The sequence below is a fragment of the Pongo abelii genome, chromosome 17 (assembly GCF_028885655.2).
Source record: "Pongo abelii isolate AG06213 chromosome 17, NHGRI_mPonAbe1-v2.0_pri, whole genome shotgun sequence".
In the NCBI taxonomy this organism is placed as follows: Eukaryota; Metazoa; Chordata; class Mammalia; order Primates; family Hominidae; genus Pongo; species Pongo abelii.
The window spans coordinates 37654161-37677463 of NC_072002.2; the positions used below are offsets into that span (position 1 = coordinate 37654161).

The window sequence follows — 23303 nt, forward strand, 5'->3', positions numbered from 1 at the left end:
AGGGCGGAAGAGGAGAGATCCAGTTCCGGACGCGGCCGCCGCCGTCGCCGCCATCTGTCACCTCCACTCCGGCATCAGCAGCCAGTCGCCCCTGCCCCGCCTGTCTCCTCGGCGGAGCCTGCTGCCAGTCCTGCCACCTCTCTGCTCTGTTCTTGTCTCTGCCTTCATCCTCGAATGGATCTGGTAGGAGTGGCATCGCCTGAGCCCGGGCCGGCAGCGGCCTGGGGACCCAGCAAGGTAAATAGCAGACGAGGCTGGAGTACCTGCCTCGGTCACATGGGCTGGTTCTCTCGGAAAGCTCGGAGAGGGCGGCTTCGTGGGCGACTCGGGAAGTTCTGGGGCGGGACCCCGCCCACCTCGGCAAGGAGGCAGTGGCCGCGTGGGTGCCGGGATGGGGATGGAGGGAGCGGAAAGAGGGGCGGAGGGCGGCTGGATCTCCCAAAGGCCACCTTGAGTGGTTAGGGCTCTCTATTTCTTCAGCGTACTTTCTGTATCACCGTAGCATGTATTTGAGCAGAACTGGCTTACACACCCTGATACTGGAGGGGAAACAAGCACGATCTTGTTTTTCACTGGCCAAGTGAGTCAGCCGAATACACAGCTAGCCAGACAGAAAGTTGGTTTAGGAAGCTGTTTACTTAATTTGGCAAGTGTGGTTATCCCAGTTTGGAAATTTCTTGTTTTTGAAGTAGTAAAAGATAAAACCCAGGCGCACCCTCCTCCCTCGACGCTGAAATTCAAGTGCGCACCACGGTCTGTAAAGTGCTTATGAATTTCATTATCTGCCTAAGCTTTGACGTTTAAACTTTTTCATAGAGTAGCAAACTAAAGACCTTTATTTCATATTTGCTTTCTGGTTTCCAGGCAGGTCCTTTTCATGATACTTTGATTATATGGATGAAAATACTTTTCTGCCACTTCATGGAGGGTCTGCTTGAGAGCAGAGTGCTTCCATTGGGATTTTTTGTTCCACAAATTAAGGTTGTGAAGGAGTCTAGCTTTTTTAGTTTCATAATTGTTCTTTACATGCTAACACAGAATATTTGTTCCCAATTAAAAGGTCACCTGTGAAACTTACTAGATCTTTAGGCTAGGCCTTAACAGGAAAAGGGGTCAATAATTAGCTATTAGGTAACCGAAAGTTAATTTTGTAAAAGTTCTCATACAACTGTTGGAAGAATCTGAGATACTGCATTGGCAAATGTGGTTACGTCTACATGTTATTTTGTGTATTTTTCCTTAAGACCTTGTTTACAAGGTCAAGATTAGCAGACATAAAAGGATGAAATCAGTAGACAGACTAGTATTATAAATATATACTCTGTTAAAGTTCTTCAGTTAAGCATTGGCAAAGGCTGGTAAAAATGTCAAATGAGACAAACTCTATTCAGAATACATCCTAATCTCAGAACAAATTTCACTTACAAAACTAATTCGATAATAAACTATTTAGCAGTCATATTTTTATCTAAGTGTACATCATCAGAACTATAAAATTCCATTTTCATTGTGCAACAAAAATGCTTCTGGGATTTATAGACGCTGTATGGGGAGGACAGTGTTTTGGAAGGCAGAACAATTAGAAACAGGCTGAAAGTACTATCATTAATCCTTTTTTTCTTTAACCTTTTGGAAAACCAAAGTGATTACAGAAGCCTACATGGAAGAGGTGAAGACTCGAGGAGGGTTTTGAAAAATGGAAGGATTCTCAAAACTTTTTCGTCAGGACTTCTTTCCTTCCTTCCTTTCCTTTCTTTCTTTCCTTTCTTTCCTTCTCATTTATTTATTTATTTGAGACGGAGTCTCGCTCTATCGCCCAGGCTGGAGTACAGTGGTTTGCTCCCAGCTCATTGCAACCTCTGCCTTCCGGGTTCAGGCAATTCTTGTGACTCAGCCTTCTGAGTAGCTGGGATTACAGGCGCCCGCCACCACGCCCAGCTAATTTTTGTATTTTTTTTGTGGAGACGGGGTTTCACTGTATTAGCCAGGCTGGTCTCAAACTCCGACCTCAAGTGATCCACCCACCTCGGCCTCCCACACTGCTGGGATTACAGGCGTGAGCCACCATGCCCAGTGTCTTTCTTTCTTTTTTTTTTTTTTTTGAGATGGAGTCTCGCTTTGTTGCCCAGGCTGGAGTGCAGTGGTGCGATCTCGGCTCACTGCAAGCTCCGCCTCCTGGGTTCAAGCGATTCTGCTGCCTCAGCCTCCCGAGTAGTTGGGACCACAGGTGCCCGCCACCACACCTGGCTAATTTTTTGTATTTTTAGTAGAGGCGGGGTTTCACCATGTTAACTAAGATGGTCTCGATCTCCTGACCTCGTGATCCGCCCACCTTGGCCTCTTTCTTTTTTAATTGAGACAGGGTCTCACTCTGTCACCCAGGCTGGAGTGCAGTGGCATGATCACAGCTTACACTGTGCCTTGACCTGGCAGGCTCCCACCTCGGCCTCCTGATTAGCTGGGACTACAGGCCAGTGCCACCACACCTAGCTAATTTTTGTTGTTTTTTTTTTTTTTTGAGACGGAGTCTTGCTCTGTCACCAGGCTGGAGAGCAGTGGCATGATCTCAGCTCACTGCAACCTCCGCCTCCTGGGTTCAAGCGATTCTCCTTCCTCAGCCTCCCGAGTAGCTAGGACTACAGGTGCACGCCACCATGCCCAGCTAATTTTTGTATTTTTAGTAGAGATGGGGTTTCACCATGTTGGCCAGGATGGTCTCGATCTCTTGACCTTGTGATCCTCCCACCTTGGCCTCCCAAAGTGCTGGGATTACAGGTGTGAGCCACCGCGTCCAGCCAATTTTTGTAGTTTTTGTAGAGATCGGAATTCACCATGTTGCCTAGGCTGGTCTTGAACTCCTGGGTTCAAGCAGTACCCCACCCCCTTCTGCCCTGGCCTCTCAAAATGTTAGGATTACAGGCATGAGCCACCACGCCCGTCCCAGACTTCTTTATACTCTTAAAAATTAAGGACCCCAAATGTCTTTTGTTTACATTGATTATATCAATTGATATTTATCAACCTGAAATTAAAACTGAGAAATAGAAAAATTTTAAGTCATTTAAAAGTCATGCTAGTCTGATGGTAGTGGGTTATCAGAACTTATTAACATTAGTGTCACTAAAGTTGATATACAACCTCCCCACTGCTAAATTTGGCTGGCTTTAAAAAAAGAAAAGTCATATGTTAACATAAATAACATTTTTATATTTAAAGAAAACTTAAAAAAAAATAGATTAGAACATGTGAGAAAAGTGGAAAAAGAAAACAAACAAAAAAAAAGAGTTGAGCTCTTACTGTGTTGCTCAGCTGGTCTGGAACGTGTGGCCTCAAGCAGTCTTCCCACCATGGCCTCCCAAAGTCCTAGAATTACAGGTGTGAACCACCACACCTGGCCGAAAGAAAACTATATTTGAAAACAAAAATTAGTGAACAGTATTTTATATTTTTGCAAATCTCTAACATCTGACTTATTAGAAGATATCTAGATTCTTCTATCTTATTTTTTCATTCAACCTGTTGTAAGGTTGAAGTATTTGAAGAAAATCCATCCTCACAGCTAAGTAGATTGTAGCAGATATAAGTGAAGGTGGGTAATAAGAGCATAGTAGAAATACAGAGAACAAACTGGGTTAAATATCTAAAAATGCATTTATATCTTAAATCTACTCTTTAGAAAATTTTAGAAAACACGAGAATACCAAGCACACGTTCCATTGGCCATCAGTGATGATGCCATCGCATCTGATGTAGACTCCGGAAAACTCCACACTCTTGGGAGAATGAGAGTTAAAAAGACAAATAATGTATTATTACTATTATGAAAATTTTGACTTCATAGACCCTCTGAATGGGTCTTGGGGATCCTTCTCCCAGAGTACCAGGGTGCAAGTTACAAAATGCTGAACTACTATTATGGACAAAGAATTTTAGGGGATGTTCCAAGAAGGGAGGATTGGCAAACTGTAAGCAAAAGTGAGGAAGTCTGTAGCTCTGTTGATAGAGAGTTGTAAAATAAATAAATAAATAAATTAGCGGTATTCCTCAAAACTGTCAAAGTTATCAAAAACAAGGAAAGTCTGGGAAACTCAACAGCCTAAGAGGAGCTTAAGGAGACGTGGCAACTAAATGTTATGTGGTATTCTGAATGGGATCCTGGAACAGAAAAAGGATGTTTGAGAAAAACTAAGGAAATCTGAGTAGAGTATGGACTTTAGTTAATAATAATAATGTATCAATATTGGTTCGTGAATTGTGATAAACGTGTAATACCAATGCAAGGTGTTAATAGGATAAACTACCAAGTGTAGTATTTGGGAACTGTACTGTCTTGGCGGTTTTTTTCTAGTTTTTTAAAAGTAAGACTATTCTAAAACCAAAAAAATTTTTAAAAATGGATTAGTGTTGTTATGTAGTCCCAGATTATTTTTTTCAGAGACACTTGTCTTGAGTTGAAAAATTACTTACTTAAATATTCTACTTAGATTATGTCTTCTAGCTGTATGGTTAGAAAGGAGACCTTCCTGTAGGTTATGTTTCTCTTGACTCGCTTCCAGTAGAGGACTGAATTTTTGTTACTGTGTGCCTCTTTCATGTTTGCTGGTTTTCTTTTTTTTTTGGAGACAGAGTCTCACTCTATTGCCCAGGCTGGAGTGCAGTAGTGCAATCTTGGCTCACTGCAACCTCTGCCCCCTGGGCTCAAGCAATTCTTGTGCCTCAGTCTCCAGAGTAGCTGAGACTACAAGTGTGCATCACCACGCCTGGCTAATTTTTTTTTTTTTTTTATTTTAGTGGAAACGGGGTTTCACTATGTTGCCCAGGCTGGTATCGAACTCCTGAGCTCAAGCAATCCACCTGCCTCAGCCTCCCAAAGTGCTAGTATTACAGGCGCGAGCCACCGCGCCTGGCTGCTGTTTTTAATTTTACTTGATTCTTTACCCATAATTGTCTGCAGAAAACCTTTAAAAAAAATGATACAAGCAGCGAAGATCATATCTTTAGGAAGTAGAAGGAAAGGGAGATGATTCCCCACTAATGTGCAGCCAGGCAGGTGGGGGAGAATGCGATAGTAGTGAAGAACCCCAAGGAACAGAGTTCAGTGGTGGCGGTTTTGCAAAGGAGAGGAAAACAGGGTGGGTCTTAGGGTTATTTAGCAACAGGAAAGAAAGAACCAAGAGGCTGGTTAAAAGCTTGATGGATGTCCTTTGAAGAACAATCGCTGACTAGAAAGGATTGTATGGGGTGTCCCATCAGATTGTGACACTATAGGGAGTTTGTATTGATGAATGGAATAGTAGGAAATGACTTTGGATAGCTAGGACAGAGCAAGATTATAGAGGGCGTTTCCCCCATCTTGTTAGATTTTTTACAAAGAGCAGTTTACTGAAGAGTCTCAGATGACAGAGGATTCCCTTACATACAACCTATGGTACCTGTTCATAGGAGGGGCCTGCGGTAAATTTTCTGAGCACTTGGGATAGCAAACCTAATTATAGCAAACCACTGTGGGATAGCAAACCACTGTGCCTATAGGGAAAACGCAGTGCGTCTTCCCCCCACCCCAGAAGCTGTCCCTCTCACAGCCTGGAAAAAGTGTATGGAGGCCTTTTAATTGTTGGCTTGAAGAGTTTGGGTGTGATTTCAAAGTATGAGAGTGGCAGCCTTTCTGAAATCTTTACTTATTTACCTCACCCAAGGAAGTTGCCTCAGTATGAAGTGGACCAGTTGAGCTGGTAGAGGGTAGTATAGTCTCTCGAGTCTAGGGTCAGTAGGAGTGGACAGCAAGGGTGCTTTGGTGCTGTTTGAGGTCTCTACTTGTTTCCCTTTCTGATTCAGTGTATCTGTGAATAGGTCAATCTCTGCCTCAAAATAACAAAATTCCTGCCTGTCATTTTTGCCTCTTCTAACAAATTGTCAGCTAATACTTTAATACCTTAGCAGAATTAATTGACAGATGGCAAAAGAGTTGAAACCTCAGAAGTGGGCAGGCAAAAGGGCAGACTTTCCAAGATGGGGGAAAGGACATTAGATTAGTAGGGATGTAGAAAGGCATCAGACCCCTGCTGCCAATCACTCCATTGTTTTCTTTTGGCACATACTGCTCAGGAAATACTGGAATGCCTCTTTATATCCAAAGCTCTATGCTGGGCTCTGAGGGTGGATGAGAAGTCTCTACCCTTCAAGGGGCTCATGCTTTATTGTGGCTAATGCATGAACCCTAATACAGTGATGAGTTCTGCATTAACAGTGTTTGCATACTGCTATGGGAACACAAAGGAAAGGGTCCAACTTTGATAACATTGAGACAGCCTTATAGAGGAGGTGGCATTTAATTGGTGTAAATAAAGAAGGAAGAAAAACCAATGGTAGAGAAAGGAATGTGTGAAGGCATGCAGTGGGGAAAGTATGCCATCTTTTTTGTTTGTTTTTGAGACAGTCTCGCTCTGTCACCCAGGCTGGAGTGAAGTGGCGCCATCTCGGCTCGCTGCAACCTCCGCCTTCTGGGTTCAAGCGATTCTTCTGCCTCAGCCTTCTGAGTAGCTGGAACTACGGGCACCTGCCACCATGCCTGTAGTGTAAATTAGTATAAAAAATACTAATTTTTATATTTTTAGTAGAGATGGGGTTTCTCCACGTTGACCAGACTGGTCTCGAACTCCTGACCTCAGGTGATTCGCCTGCCTCGGCCTCTCAAAGTGCTGGGATTACAGGCGTGAGCCACTGTGCACGGCCTGAGTATGCCATCTTTGGCATATAATTAGTGTTACTAGAGTGTAGGATAGATGAGGGTTGAGATTGGAAAGATAAGTCAGGGCAAGTTGTAAAGGGCATCCCTTGCTGAGGAATTTGGATTTTATTTATTTAGAGACAGGGTCTCACTCTGTTACCCAGGCTGGAGTGCAGTGGCACAATCATAGGGCTCAAATGATCCTCCTCCTACTTCAGCCTCCTGAGTAGCTGGGACTGCAGGCATTTGCCACTGTGCCCATCTAGTTTTTAATTTTTTTTGTGGAGATGATATCTTGCTGTGTTGCCTAGGGTGGGGAATTTGGATTTTATATTGCAGTCAGTAGGGCAGTTTGCTTCACACATTTCAGGGTGAGATGATAGGGAAGCTGTATAGCAAAATGCTAAGAGTGCAGCCTGGCATCGCCTTGGTTCAGAGCTTGGTACTTCCGTCTATGATGTTTTCTTGGGTTAAAAGAAAAGCCTTTGTGTATCTCAGTTTTAAAATCCATAAAATGGGGATGGATTGCAACTACTCAATTGTGTGATTTAAGTAATCTATGTAAGTTGTGTATATTTAACCAAGTGACTTAAATGTAGTGAATATTCAGATACTGTCTGTTATGCAACTGTTAGTCATTGCCAAATGTGATTGAGAATTCTGAGTTAGACAGTCACCTGCCTTTTGGAACCTGGACTTTGAAACTGATCAGATGAAACATTTCTAGGCTAAACAGCATGGTATCTTCTACCTAGAGGATACAGAAGGAAGTCAGCAGAGTCATGAGGCCAAAAAATTAGCTATGTTCTCCAGATGATAGAAAGCTTCAAGATTCTAGACCTTAAAATCCTTACCAGGAGAGTTCTCCACTCAATTACAGATAAGCTCTAAGTGAATGAAAGACACACTAGACCTTCAGGAAACCTCTTCTTCTCTCCCAAATCTGGCCTTACAGAAGGCTGGAAGAGTTCTGTGATAGTGTGTTGTAGGTATGTGCTAGGTACCAGGTGTATTTCCTCAATCTCAGGGTGAGACTAGATAAAACTTGATTCTCATTCACTCAGGCATAAATATAGTTATCATTTGTCGCCCTTAGGTGCTCCACCCAAACAGCCTGAGCTAAGTAAATTACTGAATGTCAGTACTGTGGAACCTGAACAAAGGTCACTTGCCCAGTTGTCTCTCAGTGTCATGCAGCAGGCCTTTAGACCAACTAGAGGGCCTATACTGGCTGAACTTGATCAAATAATTTTGTGGCTAAAACATACCATTTTATGCTATATTCTAAATTAGACACTCAATAGTAGTTAAGGAATGAGTTTTGGACTTTATGCTAAAAGCAATGGGAAACAATAAAAAAGATTTTGAGTAAGGAGATGGAACCCATCACATCTGCATTTTAGAACAATTACTGTGTTACAGTGTGAAGAATGGAAACTACCAAGATTGAGAGCAGAAAGATTCCTTAGGATGCTCTGAAAGTAACCCAGCGAATGGGATACCTTGGAGTAGAATTATGGAAGAGGGATGGAAAGAGCTGGGCAAGTTCGGGAGATGCTTAGGCATCTTACTAAATAGTAAAGGTCTTAATCAGTAGGCTATAAAATGTAATCATTTGCTGCTGCTAAGTAAAGCGTCTTGCCCCTCAGAAATTATGAATTTGAAATAAACCTACAGTTTGATTTCAAGAAGGCTGAAGCAGGAGTATGTCACTGAGGAAGGTCAACTGGGTCTGACAGAATATTACTGTGTGTATTGGTATTGTTTTAAGAGCCTGTTTCTCAGCTTCTGAAGTTCAGAAATAAAATTTTGGGGCTACGCTTGGTGGCTCACACCTGTAATCCCAGCACTTTGGGAGGCTGAGGCGGGCAGATCACCTGAGGTTAGGAGTTCGAGACCAGCCTGGACAACTTGGCAAAACCCTATCTCTACTAAAAATACAAAAATTAGCTGGGCATGGTGGCTTATGCCTATAATCCCAGCTACTCAGAAGGCTGAGGCAGGAGAATTGCTTGAACCTGGGGAGGTGGAGGTTGCAGTGAGCCGATATCACGCCACTGTACTCCAGCCTGGGCAACAGAGGAAACTGTCTCCAAAAATAAAATAAAATAAAATAAAATTTTAAAAAAATTTGTTCTTTGTTCTTGCTATTTTTTTTTTTTTTTGGCAGGGGGTCTCATTCTGTCGCCCAGGCTGGAGTGCAGTGGTGCGATCTCGACTCACTGCAACCCTAACTTCCTGGGTTCAAGCGATTCTCCTGCCTCAGCCTCCTGAGTAGCTGGGACTACAGGCACGCACCACCACAGCCCTCTAATTGTTTGTATTTCTGGTAGAGATGGAGTTTCACCATGTTGGCCAGGCTGGTCTCAAACTCCTGACCTCAGGTTATCCACCCGCCTTGGCCTGCCAAAGTGCTAGGATTACAGGCGTGAGCCATTGCGCCTGGCCTGTTCTTGGTTTTGTTTTAGCATATCCTAAGATGTTTTGAGTGGGGCTGACATAATTTGTACACTTAGATGACTCAATGCTTAAATTAGAATGAGATATAACTTTTCATTAAGCTTCAAATTGTGCTAGTTGGTATAGTCTATTCCTATAAGAAAATCCACTTGGGAAATCAGATTATAAGCAGAAAGTAGCTTGGTGAGCAAGGATTGGAACAAGAGGAATTACATGAACTCATTGGCTAGTGGGGGGATGCCAGTGGGCCTGATGCTTCCCCTCAGCTTTAAGGATATACCTACTTAGCAGGCTAGAAAGTGCTTTTGGCTGTTTTAGTTTACATATATCCTTGAATAAATTTGACCTGGGAGATATTTTTACTTTTGAGATGATTTCTGCAAATAGCTAGTTATTCATTTCTGGTTTTTAACGACATAGTTTAATTCTCAAAATGTAACATTATTTGTAAAATGAGAGGTACTTTATTTCATTATGGTGAATTGAGCTGTTCTTTTTTCTTTTTTCATAGTGTCCATGGGCTATCCCTCAAAATACAATATCTTGTTCTTTGGCTGATGTAATGAGTGAACAGCTGGCCAAAGAATTGCAGTTAGAAGAAGAAGCTGCCATTTTTCCTGAAGTTGCGTAAGTAAAATTCACAAAGTACTTTATCTAGCAACTTAGAGTTTTAGGATTTGATGAGTAATTGTCATGACAAGTGGTTTGGAAAAAGCAATGCAGAAGAAAGCACCATATTGAGAGTCCACTGATACTTGAATTTTGGTCCTGATTTTGCATTGGTTTTCATTATTATCTTGGACAAACCACTGTTTCTGTGGGTTTTAGTTATATCGTGTTAATGCCGCAGTTGAACTAGATGAGGTACAGTTTTGATCAAGTGTTTGTAGTTTATCTTTTCATGAATATGTATCTGTTCTTTCATTATGGATGAATGAAACATCCAGACTTTCTTTTTTTTTTTTTTGGAGATGGAATTTCGCTCTTGTTGCCCAGGCTAGGGTGCAATGGCACAATCTCGGCTCACCACAACCTCCGTCTCCCGGGTTCAAGTGATTCTCCTGCCTCAGACTGTCGAGTAGCTGGGATTACAGGCATGTGCCGCCACGTCCGGCTAATTTTGTATTTTTAGTAGAGACGGGATTTCTCCATGTTGGTCAGGTTGGTCTCGAACTCCTGACCTCAGGTGATCCGCCAGCCTCAGCCTCCCAAAGTGCTGGGATTACAGGCATGAGCCACTGCACCCGGCCTCATACTTTCATTCAGAACAAATGAATTCTAGGTCTCAGTTTAGCTTTCTCTCCCAGTTCTCTTAATCCTAGTTGGTACTCCCACAGGTGCATGCCATTGGTCTAAAGGCTAGCTGTACAGGAGAAGGTAAATGGTTTGATAGAGTTCTTTCCCATTGTTCAATTTTAACATGGAAAAGGTACCTCCTACTCTCATAATTGGCAACCTCTGTTTACTTAAGCACATTACATTAGTTTATATTGCCTTATTTTGAATAGTGTTGCTGAAGGACCATTTATTACTGGAGAAAACATTGATACTTCCAGTGACCTTATGCTGGCTCAGATGCTACAGATGGACTATGACAGAGAATATGATGCACAGCTTAGGCGTGAAGAAAAAAAATTCAATGGAGATAGCAAAGGTACTATAACCTTATTGTGACAACCTCATTGAGTGGTAGAAAACACTCATAACGTGCTCCTAAGTAAATTTTCAACTATTTTTGCTTCTTAAGTTTCCATTTCCTTTGAAAATTATCGAAAAGTGCATCCTTATGAAGACAGCGATAGCTCTGAAGATGAGGTTGACTGGCAGGATACTCGTGATGATCCCTACAGACCAGGTACCAAAGCTTTTACTTTCTGGGGACAGCAGAATAGAGGTATAGGAAGACTAATCTTTTCAATGAACTCTTTTAGTTTTATATTTTTCTTTGAATCTCATTTGGTAATTTACTCTTAGATTCAAATGTCTTTTCAGACAACGTTGAATGCAGCAATGTAGTCTTTGCTATTTTTATATACCTGGCTTATTTCAATTGCCTTTAGCAAAACCGGTTCCCACTCCTAAAAAGGGCTTTATTGGAAAAGGAAAAGATATCACCACCAAACATGATGAAGTAGTATGTGGGAGAAAGAACACAGCAAGAATGGAAAATGTAAGTTACAGAAAGTATCTATCTCTGAATTTAGAGTTTTGTTTGAATACCTTTTAAAAATAGGATTCTAAATATAATACCTTAGATTTCTAAAAATGTCTTTCTTTCTAAAGATATTTTTAGATAACAATATAACAATATCATGGAAACTGAGACATTAATGAAAATATAAAGTACCTCAGAATAAAATTCCATAACAGTGTTGAAAAACTATTTTGACTCACATTGATTCTAAAATTAATAAAGAGTTATTATGAAAATAACATTTATTCTTCATCATATCTCTATAAAATAGCATCCCTACCCAAAAAACAGATAACGGTGGTGATTGGGGAATACGAATGGGAGGGAGAAATACTTTTCACCATATACTCTTTTGTGTGTTTTGACTTTGTTATCTTGTGCCTGAACTACCTGTGTAAAATCAGAAGTAAAGTGTAACTTTAAAAAACAGCATTCTAGGCTGGGCATGGAGGCTTACGCCTGTAATCCCAGTACTTTGGGATGCCGAGGTGGGCAGATCACCTGAGGTCAGGAGTTCAAGACGAGCCTGACCAACATGGGAAAATCCCCGTCTCTACTAAAAATACAAAATTAGCCAGGCATGGTGGTGCATGCCTGTAATCCCAGTTACTCAGGAGGCTGAGGCAGGAGAATTGCTTGAACCTGGGAGGCAGAGGTTGCAGTGAGCCGAGATCGTGCCACTTCACTCCAGCCTGGGCAACAAGAGTGAAACTCCGCCTCAAAAAAATAAACAAAAAAAAAGCATTCTAAATCCTTCATAAATATTGTGGTTAATATAATATATTAAACATTTAGATTTTAAAGCACAAATGCTTGTTAAGTAAACATATGCAATTATATCATTTCTAGAAATATTCCAGATCTAATTCTAGAAGAGTTCTGTCCAATAGAACTTTCTGTGGTAATGGAAATGTTCTATATGTGTGCTGTTCAGTATGGTAGCCACATTTGCTGTTGAGCACTTGAAATTTGGGTGGTATAATAGAGGAACTGAATTTTTGATTTAATTTTAATTAACTTAAATATCCAAGTGTGGCTAGTGGCTACCTAACTGAATTGCACAGTTCTAGAACATAATTGTCATGGTGTGAACATAGTCTGCTATAACAACCCACTCTCCACAAATAATTACAAAATTGTATTTCTTTGGTAAGATTTGGTGTAGCCTTCACAGTTCAATATTGTGTCCTTTGGCTAAAAGCAAGGTACAATGCACATGCCGAAAGACCTTAGTTTTGGATGTGATGAGATGTTTTCTATGCCTGGAATAAATGCCTTCCTTTGAGTTGTAATTTCTTAAATAGTATTGCTCCTCTTTCTGTGAGTTATTTAATTTTTTTCTCTATAGTAGCTATGATTTCTGGTTTTCTAGTGTGATCATCTATTGAGTAAGAAATTAAAGACTAATCTCATTTGGTTGTTTTTGTTTTTAACCGTCCCTATTTAAAAATATTTAGATGCTAATTCTTCTTTTTGGCAGTTTGCACCTGAGTTTCAGGTAGGAGATGGAATTGGAATGGATTTAAAACTATCAAACCATGTTTTCAATGCTTTAAAACAACATGCCTACTCAGAAGAACGTCGAAGTGCGCGCCTACATGAGAAAAAGGAGCATTCTACAGCAGTAAGGATTTATAGATTTTTTTTTCTTTACTAGAAAGATTCATATTAGAAAACTTTGGGTAAAGAAAAAAAAACTTCATGTTTGGTATTTTTTCATGAGATTGGCTTTTTAAATCAAAGATGTAAATAAATCCAGCCACCGTGGTGCCCGCCTGTAATCCCACTACTTTGGGATGGGAGATGGAGACAGGAGGATTACTTGAGCCTAGGAGTGCGAGAACAGCCCGGGCAACATGATGATCCCCAGCTCACAAAAAAAATTAGCTGGGCATCGTGGCACACACCTGTGGTCCCAGCTACCCGGGGGGCTGAGGTGGGAGGATTGGTTGAGCCCAAAAAGTTGAGGCTGCAGTGAACCATGATTGTGCCACTGTACTGCAGCCTGGGTGACAGATTGAGACTCTGCCTTAAAAAAAAAAAAAAAAATTGTAAATAAGCCAGGTGAGGTGGCTCCCAGCACCTTGGGAGGCCAAGGTGGAAGGATCGCTTGAGCCCAGGAGTTCGAGACCAGCCTGGGCAACATAGGGAGACCCTGGGAGACCCTGTCTCAGCAATAGTTTTAAAAAATTAGCCAGGCATGTTGGTGTGCACCTTTAGTCCCAGCTGCTCAGGAGGCTGAGGTGGGAGGATCACTTGAGCCCAGGAATTCGAGGCTGTAGTGAGCCATAATCATGTCACTGCATTCCATCCTGGACAACAGAGTGAGACCCTGTCTCTCTGTCTGTAAAAAAAAAAAAAAAATATTAGGCCAGGCGTGGTAGCTCACGCCTATAATCCCAGCACTTTGGGAGGCCAAGGTGGGCGGATCATGAGGTCAGGAGTTCGAGACCAGCCTGGCCAACATAGTGAAACCCCATCTCTAGTAAAAATACAAAAATTAGCCGGGTGTGGTGGCGGGCACCTGTAATCCCAGCTACTCGGGAGGCTGAGGCAGGAGAATCACTTGAACCCGGGAGGCGGAGGTTGCAGTGATCAGAGATGGTGCCATTGCACTCTAGCCTGGGTGACAAGAGCAAGACTCCGTCTCAAAAAAAAAAAAAGTTACTAGAAGTGGCTCAGAAAATATTTTGTGATTAGCAGTCATTTTCACTTACAGTGCTTTATCTCTTGCAGGAAAAAGCAGTTGATCCTAAGACACGTTTACTTATGTATAAAATGGTCAACTCTGGAATGTTGGAGACAATCACTGGCTGTATTAGTACAGGAAAGGAGTCTGTTGTCTTTCATGCATATGGAGGGAGGTAAATGAGCAAAATATGATACCATGATATGAAAACTTAGTCTCTTCTCCCCAAGATTAATGAATTTACACAGAATCAAAGATAATGCTGCATGGCAAGCAGAGTAATTTTTAAAGTGTTATTGTAGAAAGTCTAGGCAGTATAGGAATGTATAAAAAACACAGTCATCCTAATACCACCACCCAGAGATAATCATTAATAATTTTGGATAGACTTCTCCAGTTTTTTTCAATGCGTATATTATTATTATTATTTATTTTTTTTTGAGATGGAGTTTCACTCTTGTTCCCCAGGCTGGAGTGCAGTGGCGTGATCTTGGCTCACTGCAATCTCTGCCTCCCAGGTTCAAGCAAGGTCTCCTATCCCAGCCTCCAGAGTAGCTGGGATTACAGGCACATGCCACCACGCCTGGCTAATTTTTGTATTTTTAGTAGAGACAGGGTTTCGCCATGTTGGCTAGGCTGGCCTCAAACTCCTGACCTTAGGTGATCCACCCGCCTTGGCCTCCCAAAGTGCTGGGATTACAGGCGTGAGCCACCGCTTCCGGCCTTCCTCATCTTTATCAGTGTTTAGTATTATCAAATCTAATGCTTTTTGTCAGTGTGAAAGATGAAAAGTAACATCTTGGTATTTTGGTGTGCATTTATTTAATTATGATTAAGTTGTACATTTTTTTCAAGTGCTTTATTGGCCATTTATATTTCTTTTTGTTGTCTTCTCTCTTGTTTATCCTTTGTCCATTTTCTGTTATACTCCTTTTTTTTTTTTTTTTTTTTTTTGGGAGGTGGAGTTTTGCTCTTATTGCCCAGGGTGGAGTACAATGGCGCAATCTCAGCTCACTGCAACCTCCACCTCCTGGGTTCAAGTGATTCTCCTGTCTCAGCCTCCCAAGTAGCTGGGATTACAGGCACGCGCCACCACGCCTGGCTAATTTGTGTGTTTTTAGTAGAGACGGACTTTCACCATGTTAGCCAGGCTGGTCTCAAACTCCTGACATCAGGTGATCCACCCGTCTTGGCCTCCCAAAGTGCCAAGATTACAGCATGAGCCACTGCGCCTAGCCTGTTATACTTAATATACTCTAATATAATAAATGATCACTTTCTGGTGGAATTGGTATCATAATCTGTACTTTGACATTTCTAAGTTAGCAAAACTAGAGAACATTCAGTTTTCTACAGCTAAAAGTTAATGCTTTTAAAAGTTTGTTAGTTTTCTGTGGTACATAACAAATTGCCACAGACTTAGCCGCCAAAACAGCATCCATTTATTATCTCGTAGTTTCTGTTGACAGAATCCAGGCATGGCTTAACTAGGTTCTCTGTTCAGGGTTTCACAAGCCTGCAGTCTAGGTGTTGGCCAGGCTGTGTTCCTTTCTGGAGCTTGGCGTCCTCTTCCCTTGGCCACCTTTCAGTTGCAGCTATAGGACTGAGGTCCCACTTTCTTGTTGGCTGTCAGCAGTGGGCTGCTCTCAACTCCTTGAGGCCCCTGCAGTTCCTTGCCATGGAGCCGCCTCACAGGCCCATTCACACACTAGCTCTCACACCTTCAAAGCCAGCAGAGAATCTCTCCAGTCTGCTAAGACTGAGACTTAGTGGGATGTTATCATGGGAATGACTAGACCATCACCTTTGCCACATAACCTAACCAGGGAGTGGCTATCCCACACATGCTCAAGGGAAGGAGGTATTATACCAAGGGGGCTGGGAGTTTTGCTTTCCACAAAGCTCTTTCTTTCTTTTTTTTCTTTTTGAGATGGAATCTTGCTCTGTCACCCAGGCTGGAGTGTAATGGCGCAATCTTGGCTCACTGCATCTCCTACCTCCCGGATTCAAGTGATTCTCCTGCCTCAGCCTCCTCGGTAGCTGGGATTACAGGTGCACACCACCATGCCCGGCTAATTTTTATATTTTTAGTAGAAACGGGGTTTCACCATTTTGGCCAGGCTGGTCTCAAATTCCTGACCTTAGGTGATCCACCCGCCTTGGCCTCCCAAAGTGCTGGGATTACAGGCGTGGGCCACTGTGCCTGGATCAAAGCTCTGGTTTGTGTCACTCTCAGGTTTGTCAGGCAGTCAACAATTATTCAAACAGTAATTTGTGCTAGATTACTCAGGGAATAAAATATAAAACATATTTTTTACTCTCAAAGAGCTCAAGCTTTAGCTAAAAGGAGAACATTACAGTAAGAACCATTATGATCAATGAAAGATAATTACATAATAGAGTACCCAGTTATGCAAACGAGACCTTATATGGGATAGGAATAGTTAATAGAACAAGATCATTGCCAGGCACATTCAGGGAAGATATCATAATGAAGTTGGATCTCAAGCTGGATTTTAAAAATAGGTTAAAAAAAAAAATCCATTGAGGGACTGAGGCGGGCGGATCACGAGGTCAGGAGATCGAGACGATCCTGGTTAACACGGTGAAACTTCGTCTCTAATAAAAAATACAAAAAAGTTAGCTGGGCATGGTGGCGGGCATCTGTACTCCCAGCTACTTGGGAGGCTGAGGCAGGAGAATGGCGTGAACCTGGGAGCGGAGCTTGCAGTGAGCTGAGATCGCACCACTGCACTCCAGCCTGGATGACAGAGCAAGACTCCGTCTCAAAAAAAAAAAAAAAAAAAAATCCAATGTTGAGTATAAAAAGCTAGTTGCAGAATATATATACAGTATATCGTCTATTTAAATTTTTTAAGTCATACAGAAAATTACAGAGATGTTTATAGATGCTTGTGGATACTTACATATTATCTTTTAAAAGAGACTAGAAATACAGCATTTATGATAGTTATTGCCTCTGGTGAGTTAAGATGGGGAATGGTAATCAGAGGGCACTTCAGGGTCATCTGTAATGTTTAATTCTTTAAGAAAAAGGCTAAGGGTGGGAGGGTTGAAGTTTAGGCACTGAGAAGATTAGGAAGGCATGTGCTTAGAGGTAGTAGGGAGTAAAGTGGTGTAAGCAAACTGGAAATTGGTAAGGAGGACCTTAAAAGCTAGGCAGAGGGATGTGTCATTTGCTAAGAAACAGGATCTTTTTGTAGTAGGACAATGACAAGGCAAATCTGATAAATTGGACTTGATCCTAGAGACCTTCCAAGTAAGGGATCTCTTGTATGGCATTTTTGCTAGGGCCTCACCTACTATGTGGTTAAACTAGTCCAATGAAAGGAGCTTATCTCAAAATCTAGCCTATTCTGCCTCATAATGTCTTTTAAGTAATTAGAGATTTCTTCTCTGAATAGAGTCTCTAATCTGTCTCCCTGAAAATTGTGTCATCTGTTAACCAAATAGTTGAGCAGCTGTCATGTACTAGGTACTCTTCCAGGTACTAGGGATACAGCAATGAATGGTACAAGGAAGGTCTCTGGTCTAATGGAATGTGCTTCCCCCATCCTCAACCCCTCTCCATGACAATAATAAACAAAAAATATCAGATATGTGCTATGCAGATAGTTAAAATAGGATGATGTCATAGTGACAGGCTGACTAGCTTTATTAGTAGGACAGGGAACGCTTCTCCAATGAAGTGACATGTGAGTGACACATCTAGGATACATCAAAGATCAGGTGGATGGGCATTCTGGACTAGAGAACAGCTAGTGCTAATGCCTTAGGACAGGTGCAAAGTTAGTATCTTTGAGGGAAGCGTAAGAAACCCAGTCTCCCTGGAGCATAGGATGTGAATGGGAGAGAGGGGCTGGAGGAGTAAGCAGGGGCTGGACCAGGTAGGATTTTGTAGGCCAGGGTAAGGATTCTGCTCGTTGACTGCCCTGGAACCAAAGCTATGAGTTGATTCTTATTTTCAAAAGATTGCTGTGTGGAAAATGAGTTATAGGAGGAGAAGAGAAGAAGCAGTAAGATCAGTTAAAACGTTGTAGTAGTTGAAGTGAGAAATGGTGAAGGGTTGGACTAGGGAGGGCGGTAGTGGAAGTGAAGAGTAGGAGAGCGTTGGTGTGTGTTTTGAAGGTAGAGAGAACAGCACACGCTGTTGGATTGGAAGTGGGTGTAGGAGGATAGATTCTGGGCTAGAGCCGCTGGTGGTGGTGCCGTTTGATGAGGTGAGAGCCTGGGGAAGGGTAGGGTGAGGACTCAGCATGAGTTTTGTTTTGGGCATATTAAATTTGAGATGCCTGTTAGACTTCTAAGTGATGTCATGTAGGTGTTGGATAAATGGGCCTGAAGTTCTAGGGAAAGTCAGGACTGGGATAGAAATGTGGGAGTTATCGGCCAGGCGCGGTGGCTCACGCCTGTAATCCCAGCACTGTCGGAGGCCGAGACGGGTGGATCACCTGAGGTCAGGAGTTCGAGACCAGCCTGGCCAACATGGCGAAACCCTGTCTCTACTAAAAATACAAAAATTAGCCGGGTGTGGTGGCACACACCTGTAATCCCAGCTACTCAGGAGGCTGAGGCAGGAGAATAGCTTGAACCCGGGAGGTGGAGGTTGCAGTGAGCCAGGATTGCACCACTGTACTCTAGCCTGGGTGACAAAGTAGACTCTGTCTCAAAAAAAAAAAAAAAAAAAGAAAGAAAGAAATGTGGGAGTTGTCTATATAGAGATGATATGTAGAGCCATGGGGCTAAGTGAAATTGCCCAGGAAGAGAAGGGAGGTTTCTTAGAACCAGGTGAAGGACTTTAACCTTTTGAGACTAAATGGAAGAGGAGTCAGCTGGGAGAATATGGTACAGAAGGAGGTTTGATTCAGATTCTTTCCTTTGGAAATATAGTTCCTTTCTTTCCCAGATTAACATCCTATCAGATATTTAAAGGTAAATATTAATATTGTTTCTCATTCCATCCACCTTTTCATTCCCACTGCCACCATCATGACTGAAGCTCACTATTGGGGGACTGTTGCAGTAGCATCCTGAGTCGACCCCACACCTCTAGCCTGTCCCTGTGCCCTTCCATGCTGACAGTATCGTTCACTCGATCTTTATGAAGCACGCATTTGAGAGTGCCATACACAGAAACGCTCGCGATTCCCCACCACCTCTAGGAATTTGTCCAGGCTCTTCACAGATGTGCCTCTGTCCTGTCCTTTAGCTCCAATTTTTTTTCATTCTCTCTCTCCAGCCAAGTCTTAACTATAGTGTTTGTTGTTCCTCAGACATGTCCTGTGGTTTCCTGCTTCTGCTTTTGTTCATGCTGTTCAAATCCTACCCATTGTCCTGTTTCTGTTTCAGATGGCACTTGTGCCATGAAGTCTTGCCTGACCTTTCCAGTGAAAAGGGACCTTTCCTATTCATGTACTTCTTTTATTCTCTGTTGCCACTTCTTGCAGACTTGTGGGGCAGGAACCATTTGATTCACCTTTATGTCTGCTAGGAGTGAAAGAGTTATTTTTTAAAAAGCTGTTTTATTTGTTGCTTTTATTGAACTTTGCTCCTGAACCATATTGGGAAGACTGTAGCCTATTTTCAAGTGCATATGTCTTCATTGTATTTCAAGCTTGATTCCGTAGTCATTAAGTGAAGAACATTATGTGATAGATGGTTGAAAATTGGTTGACAATTTATTTGGAAGTATATTTTATTTAAAAAATCAAACCAAAACCTAAGGCTTTATTAAGATCCAAAACCTAAAGGCTTAAAAAAACAAGACTTGACACTGAGAGAAGGTAGATCTAATTTAGTGTTACAGAATCTTTATTTTGAAATTGTTGTACTTGTAAGCTGGCAACTTGTACTGACTTGATTTTTTTTCTTCCACTTAGCATGGAGGATGAAAAGGAAGATAGTAAAATTATACCTACAGAATGTGCCATCAAGGTATTTAAAACAACCCTTAATGAGTTTAAGAATCGTGACAAATATATTAAAGATGATTTCAGGTTTAAAGATCGCTTCAGTAAACTAAATCCACGTAAGATCATCCGCATGTGGGCAGAAAAAGAAATGCACAATCTTGCAAGGTAAAGTAAATATTGTGCTAGAAGTAATCTTGGGTAAATACCTTTTTGCGTTAGGATAAAAAAATCCATGCTTTCTTTTAAATTCATTTATAGAAATAATGAAAGGCCAGGTGTATAACCTCGATTCATACTTTTAGGATGAAAAAGCCATTTTCTTTTTTATTTCCTCAATGAAGCTTGAGGGAAATGTGGGCATTTTCTGCCTTAGACACTTTATCATATATCTAAATGCCATTTTCAAATTGCTTTTCTCAAGAAGTAAAACTTCCAGCATCCAATTAGGCTTAGCATAAAAAAGTGGTTTCTTTTTTGTTTCAGAAAATGTTTGTTACATTTAATTTGTTAATTTTGTGGGAGTAAGTTCTTACCAATCAAATTACATTTTGTTTTAATTTTTATACTTGTATCTGAATTTTCTAAGCAATTTATTTTCTATCAAAGAATTTGTTTTATCAACCAAGAAATTCAGTAATTATCCTTCTCATTAAAAACCTTTCTATTATCTTAATTTATTAAAAGCTTAATTTTAGTTTGTTATTTTCTAAAGATATTTGCTTTCAAAGGTAATTATTCATATATATCAGTTACAAAATTCTTCTTCTGAGAGTTCCCCACCAAAATAAGCCAGGCATGGTGTGCACATGTACTCCCAGCTACTTGGGAGGCTGAGATGGGAGGACTGCTTGAACCTAGGAGTTCAAAACCAGCCTGGAAACATTAGACTCCCGAGATCTTGTCTCAAAAAAAAAAAAAAAAAAAAAAGTTTTTTCAATTAATTAATTAATTCCAGGTGGAATCATTTTCTAGAAGGTCTCGCTGTCCTCCAATCTCTTTTCTGTACTCCTGAAATTCCTGCCTTTCTTAAAATTCTTCAACAGTTTTCCATAGTGGAGCTTGCCTGTCTCTGTAGCCTCAGCCCACATTGCCCTTTCTCCTACTCACAGATCCAGCTATGTTGATTGATATACATTCCCCAAATGGACTGTGCTCTTGAACACCTCCCTGCATTCCCTTGCACTGTCTTCATATGGCTAATTCCTGTTCCTACCTCTCTTCTAATAAGCCATCCTTGCTGCTGTATGCTCCTGTAGCTCCTACCCATACCTCTGCCAGTGCGTAATTGTAATTGTCTCTTTACTTGTCTGTCATTTCCATCAGTCCCTGAGCTTTCTACGGGCAGAGGTTGTGTTTTACTGTCTTTGTATTCCCACATCACCAGGGTAGAACATAGTGCGAGCTCATTGCAGGCCCTGATTAGATATTTATTGAATAAATGACATATTTTCTCTCCTTCTGATCTGTCTATTCTGAATCATTTCTTTCTGTATAGAATGCAGAGAGCTGGAATTCCTTGTCCAACAGTTGTACTACTGAAGAAACACATTTTAGTTATGTCTTTTATTGGCCGTGATCAAGTTCCAGCCCCTAAATTAAAAGAAGTAAAGCTCAATAGTGAAGAAATGAAAGAAGCCTACTATCAGACTCTTCATGTAAGTTGTGCTTTTTAAAAGCATTCACACACTACCTTTAAAAAATATTTCCTCTCAACTTTAAAAAAATTTCCTTAAAGAAGCCAGGCATGGTGGCTCACACTTGTAATCTAGAACTTTGGGAGGCTGAGGCAGTAGGATCACTTGAGCCTACTCAAGTGTTTGAGACCAGCCTGGGCAACATGGTGAAACCCTGTCTCTACTAAAAATACAAAAATTTAGCTGGGCGTGTGCCTGTAATCCCAGCTACTCGGGATGCTGAGGCAGGGGAACTGCTTGAACCAGGGAGATGGAGGTTGCAATGGACCGAGATTGCACCACTGCGCTCCAGCCTGGGTGACAGAGTAAGACTGTCTCAAAAAAAAAAAAAAAAAAAAAATTAAAAATTAGCTGGGCGTGGTGGCACACACCTGTAGTCCCAGCTACTCGGGAGTCTAAGGTGGGAGGATCACTTGTGTCCGGGAATTTAAGGCAACAGTGAGCTATGATTGTGCCACTGCACTCCAGCCTGGGCAAGAAATAGAGCAAGGCCCTATCTCTTAAAAAACAAACAAACCCAAGTTCCTTAAATAGTGCTATTTCAAGGTGCTATAACAAAGACAAGTTGAAGTTTGAAAGAATGTTAACACTGAAGAGTTGTTTTTCTATCAATATGTGTGTGTCTTACATAGTTTTAGAAAACTTACAGACTTAACCAGGGAAGTCGTCATTGCTAGGATTAGTGCATGAAGCTATTTTTCACCAAACTTCATTAAATAAAATTTGCTGTTAGTACATTTAGGAAAGTGCCTCATTAGTTTGTGTGCTTTCATGAATGTTATAGTTTTTGGGGGCTTTTTTTTTTTTTTTTCAAATAAGAGACCAGGTCTCACTATGTTGCCCAGGCTGGTCTCGAACTCCTGGGCTCAAGTGATCCTCTTGCCTCAGCGTCCCAAAGTGCTGGGATTACTGGTGTGAGCCACCACACCCAGCCATTGAATGTTACAGCTTTAACAGTGAAGGAAAGGAAGCAGGTCTGGTCTCATCATAAGAGAGTGATGATGAAAATTGAAAACAGTAGGGAGTGCAGGTGTTAAGTTGGAAGGCATGTTGGGAATCTCAAGGAAACTACATGCTTTGAAATAGCAACTGAATTCAATCTGAGGGCCTTCTAGGTTGAGAAAATAATTAAAACACATTATCCCTCTGTGTTTTAATTGAACACTGGAGAAACTTAATGTGCTAGTTTTTATGCAGTCTCCACATGAAGCTGTCATGTAATGCAGCCATTGATCTAGACATGGAAATTTTAATCCAAATTAATTTTTAAAGATATAGCTAGAAAGGTGATCCACCTTTCTCTGCCTCCAAAGGTGAACATTGAAAGGAAAATCGAGTATGTTTTTCTGGCCTCTTTGGGAGATGGGGTGGCTGGGGAAGAGATTAAATAGTGATGAAACTTTTCTATTTAATTCTATTAAGGCTGGCAAACAAATGCATTAATGTTGATTTCTACTATAAGACTTCGCAGGGGCTGGGCACAGTGGCTCACGCCTGTAATCCCAGCACTCTGGGAGGCCGAGGCGGGCGGATCACGAGGTCAGGAGATTGAGATCATCCTGGCTAACATGGTGAAACCCCATCTGTACTAAAAAAAATACAAAAA

General features: G+C 41.5%; 1 protein-coding gene across 1 annotated transcript in view; it reads left to right on the forward strand.

The window, feature by feature from the left end:
- The window catches only part of RIOK3 (RIO kinase 3), a 29303-nt gene continuing 6000 nt past the window's right edge, over positions 1-23303 (forward strand). The window contains 9 exon segments of the mRNA NM_001131783.1: positions 1-237; positions 9699-9814; positions 10696-10841; positions 10935-11042; positions 11248-11357; positions 12862-13005; positions 14118-14245; positions 19971-20168; positions 21499-21658. Of these exon segments, the coding sequence (NP_001125255.1) occupies positions 175-237; positions 9699-9814; positions 10696-10841; positions 10935-11042; positions 11248-11357; positions 12862-13005; positions 14118-14245; positions 19971-20168; positions 21499-21658 (1173 nt within the window). The 5' untranslated portion in view covers positions 1-174.